Source organism: Lissotriton vulgaris, chromosome 1_1 (assembly GCF_964263255.1).
Source record: "Lissotriton vulgaris chromosome 1_1, aLisVul1.2, whole genome shotgun sequence".
In the NCBI taxonomy this organism is placed as follows: domain Eukaryota; kingdom Metazoa; phylum Chordata; class Amphibia; order Caudata; family Salamandridae; genus Lissotriton; species Lissotriton vulgaris.
Window position 1 is genome coordinate 839,941,770 of NC_141685.1, and position 13,037 is coordinate 839,954,806.

At 46.2% G+C, this 13,037-nt stretch overlaps 1 protein-coding gene across 1 annotated transcript in view; it reads right to left on the reverse strand.

The window, feature by feature from the left end:
- The window catches only part of VAMP4 (vesicle associated membrane protein 4), a 177,128-nt gene that overhangs the window by 57,869 nt on the left and 106,222 nt on the right, over positions 1–13,037 (reverse strand). The window contains exon 7 of the mRNA XM_086957617.1: positions 8,814–8,893. Coding sequence (XP_086813743.1) covers positions 8,814–8,893 — 80 coding nt within the window. The remainder of the gene's footprint in view (positions 1–8,813; positions 8,894–13,037) is intronic.

Here is a 13,037-nt window from a genome sequence, read left to right on the forward strand (position 1 = left end):
TTCCAGACCCCAATCGAAACCATGGTTCTTTCTCCATTTTCCCCATACTCTGCGGAATTTCCGAAGGCTTTGTAGGTGACCCTTTCAGCCGCCATGTACATATCCATCCCCCGCCTCCAGTCTCCCACTAGGGAAGGCGATGGTGCCTCCCACGTTCGTGCTAGGTCCCTTTTCGCCACCACCAGGGCCAGCATCGCAAAGATCAGATGTGGGCAGCTCAAATCCACATCAGTAGTTATCCCCAATAAAACAAATGTTGGGTCCACCGCTAGCGTTGCCTCTAACACTACTCAGTTCTCCCAGTATCTGCGTAAGTGTGAATAATGGGGCAGTCCCAGATGATATAATAGAAGGTCCCCCGTAGGTGTCCACATCTGAGACAACAGGGGTCACTGGCTCTGCCCATGCTATGCAGCTTGGTCCTGTTGTAGTTGATCCTGTGTAGTATCTTATATTGGATGAGGCGCAGCCGGGATTTAATCGCGACTTCTCTATGGTGCATCAGAGCCGCCTCCCAATCTATTGTGTCCATCTCGCCCAGGTCCTGTTCCCATACTGCTCTCAGTTTCCCTAATCTATCCGGCGTGTTATTATTCAGGGTTTTATATGTCAGAGATATTGATTTATTGGGTACCTGTTCTTGTAACAAACGAACCTCTAACGGGGCATATTCTGGCAATGGGGAGGTGAGTGCTGCCTCAGCCTTCCAGGCATGGCGCAGCTGCGCATATTTGAGGAACTGCGCAGTTCGTACTCCATACTCCGCTGCCAGGGTCCCATATGTTTTAAGCTCTCCCCTCGCCACCAGGTCCCCCAGCGTTGAGCTGCCGATATCATCCCACCCTCTAAACCCCGTGAGTTTGTGGAGCTCCTTCAACCATGTGCAGGTCCATATTGGCGTCTGCTTGGTCAGCTTATGCGACCACCCCATCATTCTCGTCGCCTTATCCCAGTCCTCCATAGTGATCTGCGTGGCCGGGAGTAACAGTCTCTTTCTGACCTCCCCATATAAATAGTGTTAGGCTGGTACGGCATGCCATGGTGGACCTTTCCAGTCTATTCGTCGGGTGACCCGCAGGCACATGGAGCCACTCATTTATCTGCGTCAAGTGTTCATCCCAGTAATATGCCTCAACATCCGGCAGGGAGATCCCTCCATTGTATTGATTTCTCTGAAGCTTATCCAGAGCTATTCTTGGTTGTTTCCCTAACCACAGCAAAGTATTGATTCTGTAGGGTTTACAGGAAGCAGGGCAGTGTGAACATCTTAAACTTTGCGGCTCAGCCTAATATCGTGAGGGAGAGGGTCTTCCATCTAAGGGCATCGTCTATAAAATTCCTAGATGGATTTTGTTTGATAGGAGATGTGTTTGTCTGTAGTCAGGTAGATTCCCAGGTATGTGAACCCTGCCTGAGTGACCTGGAGGGTGCCCGTGGGGTCATTCCTCCTCCCGGCGAAGGCTGAATAGGACCGATTTAGGCCAGTTGATCATGTACCCCGAGAAGGAGCCATAACTGTCCAGGAGTTTGAAGAGTGCAGGACTGTAGTGGCTGGTTGGGCCACGTACAGTAGGATATCATCCGCATAGAGCGAAATTTTCTCCTCTTGCAAGTCGGCCTGTGATATATGAAATCCCCGTATCTCGTCTGTCTGGCTGACCTCACAAGCCACAATTTCAATAGTGAGGGCAAAGAGCAGTGGGGACAGGGGGCATCCCTGCCGGGTCCCCCTCCTGATGGAAAGTCTTCAGATAGTATCCCGTTCACCTTAACACGGGCTCTGGGGTCTGCATATAGAAGTCTCACCCATTTTCTAAAATTGGGTCCGACTGCGTATTTAACCAAGGCCGCCTCCAGAAAGGGCCATGGGACCACGGCAAACGCTTTTTCAGCGTCGAGAGAAAGGAACATGTGCGGATCCTCCTGTCGCTGCACCTCCATGAGCCAGTTATGTGTCCGTCTTAGATTTTGCCTAGTCGCCCTGTCTGGTAGGAATCCAGTCTGGTCCTGGAGTACCAGGCCTGAAATCACCTGGCGTAGGCGAAGGGCCAAGACCGTGGCCAGAAGCTTAGCCTCCACATTCAGGAGGGAAATCAATCTAAGACGCACAGTCCTCAGAGGGCCTGCCCTGTTTATATATAGGCACGATCGTGGCCATCCGTAGGTCAGATGGGAGGATACCCTCTTGGGCTGCCTCCTTAAAGAGCGCTAGGAGGTGGGGCATCAACAGATCAGCACCTTTTTTAAAGAACTCCGCCGGGAGTCCATTTGGACCCAGGGACTTCGCTGGCCGAAGCTGGTTATCGCTTCTCTAATTTCCGAGGCCGATATGTCAGCCTCAAGGGTCTCCTTGTCTTCGTCCGTTAAGGTTTGGGTGTGAACATTAGACAAGTAGGCGGCAATTTCGGCCGAACCGCCCAGTTCCCTGGTTTTATAGAATTCCTGGAAGTAGGAAACAAACGCCTGGACGATCTGGAGATCCCCCCCCCCCCTTTGCAACCGACCCTGTCCGTCCACCACACCTTCTATCCATCTGGCATCCCTCCTCTTACGACTCAGCCACGCCAATAGCTTTCCGGACTTATCCCCAACATCATACAACCTATGCAGGGTTGCAAGTGCCTGTGCTTTTGCTTCGTTCGTCACTAAGGCTTTAAACTACTGTTGAATATCAGTCAGGCGCTGCAGCACCTGTGAGCCCTTTCTGAGAGATACCGCCGTTCTAGGTGTAGTATTTGGGTTTCTAGGGTATGACGTTCCTCTTGGGCTTTCCCTTTCCCCCCAAGATATCCGGTTTTGAGCCCTATCTCGGAGCACCGTCTTGTATGCTTCCCATACGACAACTCCAGACTGCACTGAGCTTATATTTTCTGCAAAGTATACTTTTGTGTCTGCTCTTAAGCCCTGCATTATTTCATTATTTTGTAGATCCCATGCAGTTAGTCTCCAACACCCTCCACGGGCTTGAGGCCTCCCACCCAGCCGGACCAGTAGGGGCAAATGATCCGAAATACCCCTTGCCAAATACTCAGCTTCGTCAGTAACCCCAAGTACATGTTGTGGGAAGAAGACATAATCCAGTCTGGAGTGTACCCTATGAGCCCCTGAGAAATAAGAGTAGCTTCTTGTGTCTGGGTGCAGCCATCTCCACACGTCTGTCATGCCTAGTGTTGTCAGAACCCTGGCCAGCGGCGTAGTAGGGGAGTTATCACGGCGTGCCCTGATCGGTCCATGGGTGTAGACATAACATCATTAAAATCACCACATATGATGTGTACCGTGTCCGGTGTGTCCAGCAGGATATCGGCCAGTCCTGAGAGGGTCCTGGCTTGTAGTTTTGGGGGAGCGTAGATTCAGGCCATAATGACCCTCCGTCACCCCTACGTAAGTCCTTTGAGGGTCCGTCCAGGTCCGGGTCACCGTAAAGGATGGGGATTTTTTAATCAGGATAGCCACCCCGGTGAGCCTGCTGTGTATCCTGCTTGAGCAAGCACTTTGTAAGCTTCTCTTGTCAGAAAATCACATTTCGTACCTTTAAGGTTGGTCTCCTGGACTAGGTTGCAAATTCATAACTGTTTCATTCTTTATCTGGGGTGCCAGATTACAAAGATGCAAGAAGTCTAAAACTAATTTCAAAGATAAGAAAATGTGACTGAACAAAGCTAGAAAAATCCTACACTGAATTCCAGTGAAACAGCGTATTAAATATAAGCCACTATGACTTATGAGTGAGGATTATTCTGCATTGTAATAGACCCTGTGCATTTCACTTCCCTTTGTATGCCACTAGAAGACCACTTCAATCAAAATACAAACTGCTCTTCAATTCTTGTGCATCTAAACACTAGAAAAATGGAGTCCAGAACTTGTCGGGTCTTGGTCCATACTATTGAACAACCTTCCCCGTCAAATCAAATGCATCTCTTCCCATCTGAAGTTTACTAAAACTTTAAAACCCACCTTTTCTGTTAGAATTTTGACCTTTACCCTATTTCGGTTGTAGCGCTAAGATGGCTTTATTGGTGAACATGAACTTAAATAGAAATTAGTGGTTAGTCTCCTGGCAGACATGATTACATATACAACTTCGGGCAGCCAGCAGAAAAGACCATAGATGACAACACTCATTCTCCACATGTGGAACTACAGTGCTCGAGGACTGTGAGGAATAATCTAACCTCTTGCTGTCAGACCAGGTCCACAATGTGCAGAAGTTCTGAGGGGAGCAGGGTGCTGAGTTCAAAAGGATTGGTGTACCAAATCATTGTTACCCAAACTGGGGCGATCAAGAACAGTTTTGCACGAGCCTCCTACACTTTCTGCAGTACACTTGACAGAAGTGGGATTGTAAGGAATGCGTAAAGCAGGCTCCCCATTAGCAGTTGAACATTAAAGCATACCCAAGAACCATTCATAGGCAGTGGCACAAAACCAAATACACTTCTTGTTATGGGCCATGGCCAGGAGAGACACACAGACACCGCAATAAGGAATAGATAATTTCCACTTCTATGGATGAATTTCCCACTTGAGGTCTTCAAAGCAGAGGAAACGCTCACTTTCAGGGTACCTATGAAGGGCAACATAATTGGAAAAAAGCTCAACTCCATAGTTGAATGCAAAAACAACAGTTGATGGACAGAATGCAGAACAATGTCATACATTCACCCCAGTACAGAGATCTGGGACTAAATCCATCGTTTTTTTGCACTCCACACCACCCCAGTTCAGACATGGCCATATACAAATCAGCCTTGACCCTGTGCCTCATGGGAACAGTCCAGCCCGAACTGCCAATCCAGGTCTTCCCTGGACCGGAATCAAGCATCCTAGAACCGTTTTCTGGCTATCAGCCGTCATCAGCCAAGATAGCTTGACTCCAGTGGTGTGAAGAGCACAGGACTCACGTCTGAGCATACCAGTCACACTCGGGGTGAAAAATGCAAAAACAACAGTTGATGGACAGAATGCAGAACAATGTCATACATTCACCCCAGTACAGAGATCTCGGCCTAAATCTATCGGGCGGTTCTGTTCCCATGAGGCACAGGGTCAAGGCTGATTTGCATGTAATTTAATAAATGTAATAACTCTAACAGCGTTCTCCACATTAAGTTACATTAGTTTTCCAAGATTAATATCCATTCTTCCCAGATCATAAAATGGTGGACAGAGACATTGTTTGCAGTCTAGTTCCTTTATTTTTATTTTCATTCATAGAACAAGGACAGCCGACACGTGTTTCGCCCCCTCTTGGCGATTTGCGCCGGGGCTTTCTCAAGGCTGTTGAAGGATATAAGAAAGAATGTTATAATTGTGTAATCTAAAAGCAGATGACCCCAAGAGAAAACAAAGGAAACACCTAGAGTGGAAAGCGGTTAACTTGATTTTGTGATGCCATTATAGGCAGACTTATCTTCATGCTCAAAGAGAGGTGATGGTTCTAAAGTCAGATGTAGTGATTATTGAGAGATCCAGAACCGCGCAGAAGAAATTACAGAAAGAAACAATATACGTGTTTTTAGAGTTATGGTGAAAGACGTCAACATTTTGTAAACGTAGAGAAAGAGTGTCATAGTATGCAATTTGATCAATCAAGGAAAAAGATCCTAAAGTCCCAGAACAAAGAAAGGTAGATCCGTAGAAAAAGTGCGATTAAAAATGGAATACAATCATAATACCCAAGTTGGCTAAGTCACGTAGACAAGTGTCGTTTCCATATGTTTAACAATATCTCAAGTACGAAAATTTAATTCTTCAAGTTTAAAACAATTTGTCAATTCAAACAAAAACAATTCATGAGTGCAATTGTTTTTAACATCCGATATATAGCATGTTAAGATAAAACATTGTAAATAGTCCAAACAAACTTGTACTATATAAAGGCATCTGTCTATGAAACAATTTTATGTAAACGTAGATACCCGGGTTCGTGATATCTTGCATGTCATTTATCTAACCCATTGGCGGTAGTAACTCTTATTCAATTTGTTATAAGCGTGGCTATTGTGCCTACATCTTAAGCATTGTCATCCAAAAGATCATATATTAACGATTGGTTAAAAAAATGGTAATGGCCCTAGTGACTTACACTGGGTTTTTACTGTGCATATAGCAAAATCATTAGTTACTTCTAAAAGAATGGGTTTGCTTGGTTTCTATTTTCGAAAGGCACATGATAAGAAAACCCAAAAGCTAATCCCTACATCTTCATTGTATATTAATGGCATTGTATAAAGCGAGACAGACATTCCAGTATGTTGGTCATTTTTCAAAGCTATACAATAATTACATAAGAGTGCAATTGTTACGTTATTGTTATTACGGCATAATAGAACTGTGGTAAATGCTATGCCACGTCTCCGTACAGTATTAAAGTTGTATATGAAAAGCATTGACGCCCTGATGAGTACGTCTATTTGTGCGTATAGTTATTGAATAGAAAGGTAGGGGTGCCGTCCATCATGTTGGGGTTTGTACGAGAAAAGAAAGTGGGACGTAACTAAATTTATGGGCTGAAAGCACGCAGAAAGCGGGACGGCGAGCGGCGGTTAATTAAAATAAATGTACACAGCAGTCGAAGTTGGCGTGCGGTTAAAATGTACCGTGATTTCGGACGTTTCCGTCCATGAGGGAGGGGGATGGTATAACTGCGTGATTACAGGAGATAAGCGGAACGAATTAGAAACGACATGCACACGGGACTTACTGGTTAGGCAAGTGCCTCTGGTCCTAAGGTTCTTCCGGCATGGCGGGTCTCGGGTTGAATCCCAGCGCTGCCCATAGTCGCGGGAAACCGGTACTTAGAGGAAACGACCCGGAAGTTAAAGCAAACGACCCGGAAGTAGTAGCTTCGGGGACGGGTTAGTCTTAAAACACAATTGATTTTGGAGTGTTTATTTATTTATGATGTTAAAAGAGCAAGATAAACGTACAAAGCGTACATCGTATTTTTGTGGCTTTTAACAGCAAACGCGTTTACGCAAAGGCAAAGGTGGTTTGCTACGGCATTAGTTTGGAATGGTGTCCCTATTGGCTCGATAAGGCGGGCGCCATTTATAAGAGGTATAGATACCTGCTAAGCATAATGTTAAATTTTGGCAGTATATGCATTATTTTATACTCATTTAGAACACAAAAGAGATAGTGAGCTGATTTGTTCTGGTTAGCAGATAAGATCTTACAGTTCTGAATTACATTAGCATCATCTGTCAAATGGCAGTCATGGTTTAGCTTTAAGGCATGCAGGGGCAGGGATATGAGCGCACATTTTTGAGCACCTAGAAGTGCATCAGGCTGGGTCCATATCTAGTGATCGTTTATATAGAAGTGGTTTAAACTATTATCGTTTTGTAACATCCTTAGTGTTTCACTTAGAAGGTGTTGCTACATTAGGTCTCAGCATTTTCACACAACAATTATAAATAGATTATGTCAGAAAAGTAATCAAGTATCGTGGCTAATTCTAGACAAGGTGCACAATTTTGCAAACCCAGATGTAGTTATACATTTCATCTGTTATATATGTGGTTTTGTCCATGGCACATCTGTTATAGATTTGGTTTTAACCATGGCATACTGAAAAGCGAGAAAAGAAAAATCATAGTCTATAGTTTCTCTCAGCTGTTTTAGACCTGTGTCTATGTCCGTTCAATTGTTACATCATCTCACAGTAAAAAGCGTGGAAACAATTACAGCCAGTGATGCCACTCATATTCCTGGTTAAGCCCTTTTGTTACAGTTTCCATACCAAAACTGTTTCTTCAATTGAAGCTCAAGAGGTCCAGAGCTTCGAGTGTGTCTCCACCCACCTATCAACATTACTTATTCAAGTGTTGTTCAAGCCTTAAAATCCCTGGACCTTTGCTACCCCACTCACAATAACTCTAACAGCCCATTCTGGCCTATGGAGAACAGGTAGCCTTACAATAGTGAAAAACGAAAATGGCTGTAATTCACTATTAGGACATGCCACACACACCAGGGCGTGTCCTACCTTATACTTACAAAGCACCCTGCCCTTGGGCCTACCATAGGGGTGACTGATATGAAGAAAAGAGAAGGTTTAGGGACTGGGAAGAGAGTGCACTTTCCCAGTCAGCATGACAGTACCAAACTGCACACAGGCTCTGCAATGGCAGACCTTAGACAAATTTTACAAGGCTGCTTCTGTGGGTGGCACAACCAGTGCTGCAGGCCCACCAGCAGCATTTGGATTACACGCCCTGGCACACTCAGTGCACTAGACTAGGGTCTGACAAGTAAACCAAATAACCAAACATGGAACCACTGATTAGTACATCAATTTACAGTAGGGAGCACTTGCACTATGGCACTGAATAGCAGTGGCACAGTGCCCAAAGCATCTTTACCAGCAAAAACACATGAGGCAGCAGCAAAAATGGAAGGGAGACCCACGCCTTTGGTGCCAGGTCTAACAGTAGCATAACAAAGTAACAGTGGTGGCATGAGATTTAGCAGGAGAGCAGCATGGGCATTAAACAGGTGCAATTATGGATTTTTCTCTTGTGTGAATGTTAGGGGATGGATGTTTTTGCATATAAGAGGAACTGGGAAGGTGTCCTACTGGTAGACGGTTTTAAGCAGAAGTGTGTGTATAGGTTTTCTGTTCATACTGGTAACAGAAAACACTAGGTGGTTGAGACGCACAGTGGATTGTTTTTAAAGATGGATGGACTGAGGGAGCATGATCATTTTCACTTTGGAGGGAGGAGTGCAGTATGGAGCCGGAGGGAGGAGTTCAGTATGGAGCTGGAAATAAACAATCTCATGTGATGCTCTTCTTCACTCACCTTGCATTCCCGCCACCACATCTGCCTTCGAAGAGATTTGGCTCGGCTGCTAAAAACTGTAGCATTGTCCGATAAACTTTCTGCAAAGATGAAAAAAGAATAGTCTGAGAACAAGTGGCCAATTCCATAAAATAAATAGATTTTGTACAGAGAGGATGCACAAATGATATACCTCTGTACAAAAGGAAAATAATTCACATTTATTTTAACAATAAAAGTAATAACAGGAGTATAATTTGACTTTGTGGGTAGTAACTGCTGCCTGACTTCCTGCTTGTAGACACCACTATTTTTAGGTCTCGCCTGTCGATGCGCATCGAGCAAGCGAGAGTATTGCGACTTATCCACTCTTTATCTACACTGCAAGGAATCGTGGCGATTCCTTGCAGTGCCCGTGACTTTTAAGGTCAATGCGCATGCGCATTGAGCTTATGCGCATGCGCATTGACCTTAAAAGCGCGTGCGCGTGCACGTCCATCTTTGTTTACCCGCTCCGCCCCCTCCCGCCGTGTCGCATTTCTCCTCCCCCTCCCCTCTCTTCCTTCCGTCTAACGCCGTCTAACTTCCTTCCGCGTAACACCGCCGCAACGGTCACATCCTGCCGTGTCGCACCTCTCCCCTCTCCGCCCCCTCCCCTGCCCGCCCCCTCCCCTGCCCGCCGTGTTACGGTGAAAGGCTTGTTTTTGGTTTGTATATTTTAACCCGCTCCGCCCCCTTCCCTCCGTGTCGCATTTCTCCTCCCCCTCCCCTCTCTTCCGTCCGTCCGTCTTGTTTTCTTTCTCTCCTGCCTCTCCTCGCCAATGTCTTTCTACTTGTAACCCCATTCCATCACTCGCCTCACTCTTCCCTTGTCACCCCACTCTCTCCCTTGCTCCTCTCATTTGCTTTGCTTCCCCACCATGTCCTCTGACGTGTGCCTTCCCCTCCCCTCCCCCGCGGCTCACCCCAATCCTGCGATTCCGTTGTAATGTCCTTATCAGTACAGTCCGCCGAGAAACGCACGGCAGGTTCCTTCGATCTCTCTATGCCTCCGACGCCGTCTCGGCATTGCAAGTTTTCCAAATCCAGTGTTTGTGAAGCGGTCACTGTCAGATCGATGCCCTACGGCAACAAGCGCCTAAGTGTTGTGTTTGCGACCGTGTATTATTTCTTCCGATACGGTGCTTAAATCTGGGTCTGGTACTGCACCGTGGCAGAGCTGTCCCAAAGTGCGGCATCAACTCACCAGAGAGCCTCGGTAGGGGGCGCTCTTCCAGCCAGTGCCACGCCTCTGCCGGAGTATTGAAGAATAGGTAATTTGCTTAGTAAATCACTTTAAGTTTGGCAGGGAAGAGGAACCCGTTAACAGATGAGCCCCCGATTTCCCACCTCAGGTCTCCGGCTATGCCTCACAACACCCTCAGCAAGTATCTAGTTCAGCGCCAACGAATCCCCCAGGTCGTATCCTGTGTCACAATGCACACTTGACTCCGGGGAGCAGTGTGTTGTCCCACACACCGCTACCTCACTGTGGGCAATGCCGTCCCCTCGGTGTCGCGGTCTGCAGTGTGGCTACGCCTGGGGATCAGAAGTAGGGGCGCACATAGGGCATCTTGTGTTTCGCCTGTGTACCAGTCTTTCATGCTTATGCCTCCCCCCGCAGTGCGCCGTTAATTATTAAACGCTGGTACCCCATTTTAGATTACCATTTCCAAATGGTGCCCCAATCACTCACCAAACGCCGACTGTATTTAAAACTACTGGTCTGTTGCCGGTTCTGTGCCGGGTGTGTTGGCTTGTTTGCTTTGTAGTCTCTGTGATTTAATTTGTTTAATCATATGCAGCAGCCTTGACTTTTCAATAAAGTTAAATAATAAATAAGACTATTCTCTAGAACAAAATGCTGGTGTAATATTACTTTCTGTAAAATCAAGAGGATAAAAAAGCAAGTGATTCAGAGTCTGCAAATTAACTATCAGTCACTCCTTCACACCATGGGGTCAGTCTCAAATGGACTAGTTACTTACCTTTGGTAAATTTCTTTCTGGTGGATACTCTGTACAGTATTGCTCCTGTGCACCGGTAGATGGCATCATGCAATGTTGTCCCCCCTGAAAGCGTCAAATGAAGCCACATATAGCCACATAAATGCCACCACTATGCACAATGCCAGTTACTTTATTGACTCTGTCCACACCCTCAGAAACAGATCCAATAATAATCAACAATACCAAAGCAGATTTCTTAAAATGGGACCTTTTTAAATTGGAAAGGAGACATACCACACAACGGGGAGGAGGAAGGGGGATTAGAAATCTGTGGTTAGACAGACTAACCACCAGAAAGAGCATTACTGAAGGTAACTAACTTGTTCTTCTGATGAATACATCTAATCACAGATTTCTCACCTTTAGGTACCAAAGCAGTACCTCCCAAGGTGGTGGGTCTGTGCAATGGCTTACACTAGAAAGTCCTTTAGGAACGGACAGGCAAAACGTCCTTCCTCTGGGACCCAGCTGTCAATGCAGTAGTGCTTACTGAACGAGTGAACCATAACCTATGTCGCAGCTTGACTTAAGCAAAATTCAATCAGTACAGTAGTAGCAGCCTTGACCCTAGTGGAGTAGGCCCTCAATCCTTCTGGGGACTGCTTCTTGGCCAGTGTATAACAGATCTTAATTCAGATGACTAGCCACCTTGGCAAAGTCACCTCCTTGTCCTTCTTTGCCCTAGACAACCCTACAAAGGGCTGGTCTTCCACCCGATGGTCTTTGATGCAATCCAGCAAAATTGAAAGCTCTTTTAGGATCCATCTGGTGGAGTCTCTCATCCTCCTTTGAAGGGTAAGGCGGGGCAAAGAACGTTGGAAAAGGGATGGATTGTCCAACGTGAAAACCCATAACCACTTTTGGCAAGGAAACAACCTACTCTTGAGTACCACTTTGTCAGTAAGGACGATCGTAAAAGGTGGTGGTTGCACTGAGTGAGATAGCTCATGCGAGGAAGTCACTGCAACCAGATAGCGTCTTCAAAATCAAAAAGGCATAAAGGGCGGCTGTGCATGTATTCAAATGACATGCACCTGTGGCATCACAAAGCGTTTTAAGAAATAAACTATTCAAAATTCCGAAAATCTCACAATGGGCGATTTTAAACACAATGGTTGGCCGTCAACACTAAAAAGGCCAAAAGAGCCAAAAGCTAACCCTTATCTTTCGGCCAACAAGGATTTTCATTGGGCGCAGTTAAGACAAACAGAAGGATATCAGACAGAGTGGCCTGTAGTGTATCAGTATTGCAGGTGCCACACAAAGTTATAAACTGGTCCTGGTGTCTGGCATACATACATAACAGGACACTTGGCAGCCAGGATGATGTCCACAACGCTGGGATAGAGATCAAATGCCATCAACTGCCAACTCTCAATCTCCATGCACATAGCTACAGGAGGTACTCCGAAAAAGGTAGCCTGAATGAAGGACAGAAACTCATGACCAGAGGTCCTGATATCACACTCTTCTTGCCCATTGGAGCCTTTAGGATAGCTTGGGCCTAGTCTTTCCTAATCTTCAGAACTAGAGGTAGGAGAGGTATCTGTGGAAAAGCGTACAGGAATCCCCTTTGCTCCACTCTATCCAGAAAGCGTCTCAGACAGAGAAACTTCTTGGAAACCCCTGCAAGCATAATTTGGCACTGTGTATACTCTTCAGTGGTGAGCAGATCTAGCAAGGCTACTACCCATTGAAGAAAGATACCATGTGACATTTCCTCGTGATTAGCCAGGCGCTGCTGGCTGAGCTTGCACGCCATGGTATTCAAAGCTCCCGTCAGGTGGTTCACAACCAGGGAAATGCACTGGCAATCCAGCCAGTTGCAAAGTGCAGTCTGGCACAGGACCCCATCCTGCCCTGCTTGTTCCAGTGCATCAAATGGCGGTGTTGCCCGTAAGCATCTGAACCAGCCTCCCTTTGATGAACAGTAGGAAAGGCTTCAGCACCAGGCGAATGACCAGCAAGTCCAGCAGGCTGATGTGGAGAGGAGTCTCTACTGGAGACTAAGGTCCTCTGAACTTCACATGCCTCACTCCTCCAAGCAGTGAATCGGTCTCATCTGTTCCCACTGCCAGTTTCTCAGTGAAAATTTAATGTTGGCAACTGTGTTTTTTTTAGTAATCGTTGTAAAAGTCAAACATCATGATAGCCAAAACAGCAACTGAGTTCCTCTGCCCTGGCGTTCAAAGATCCT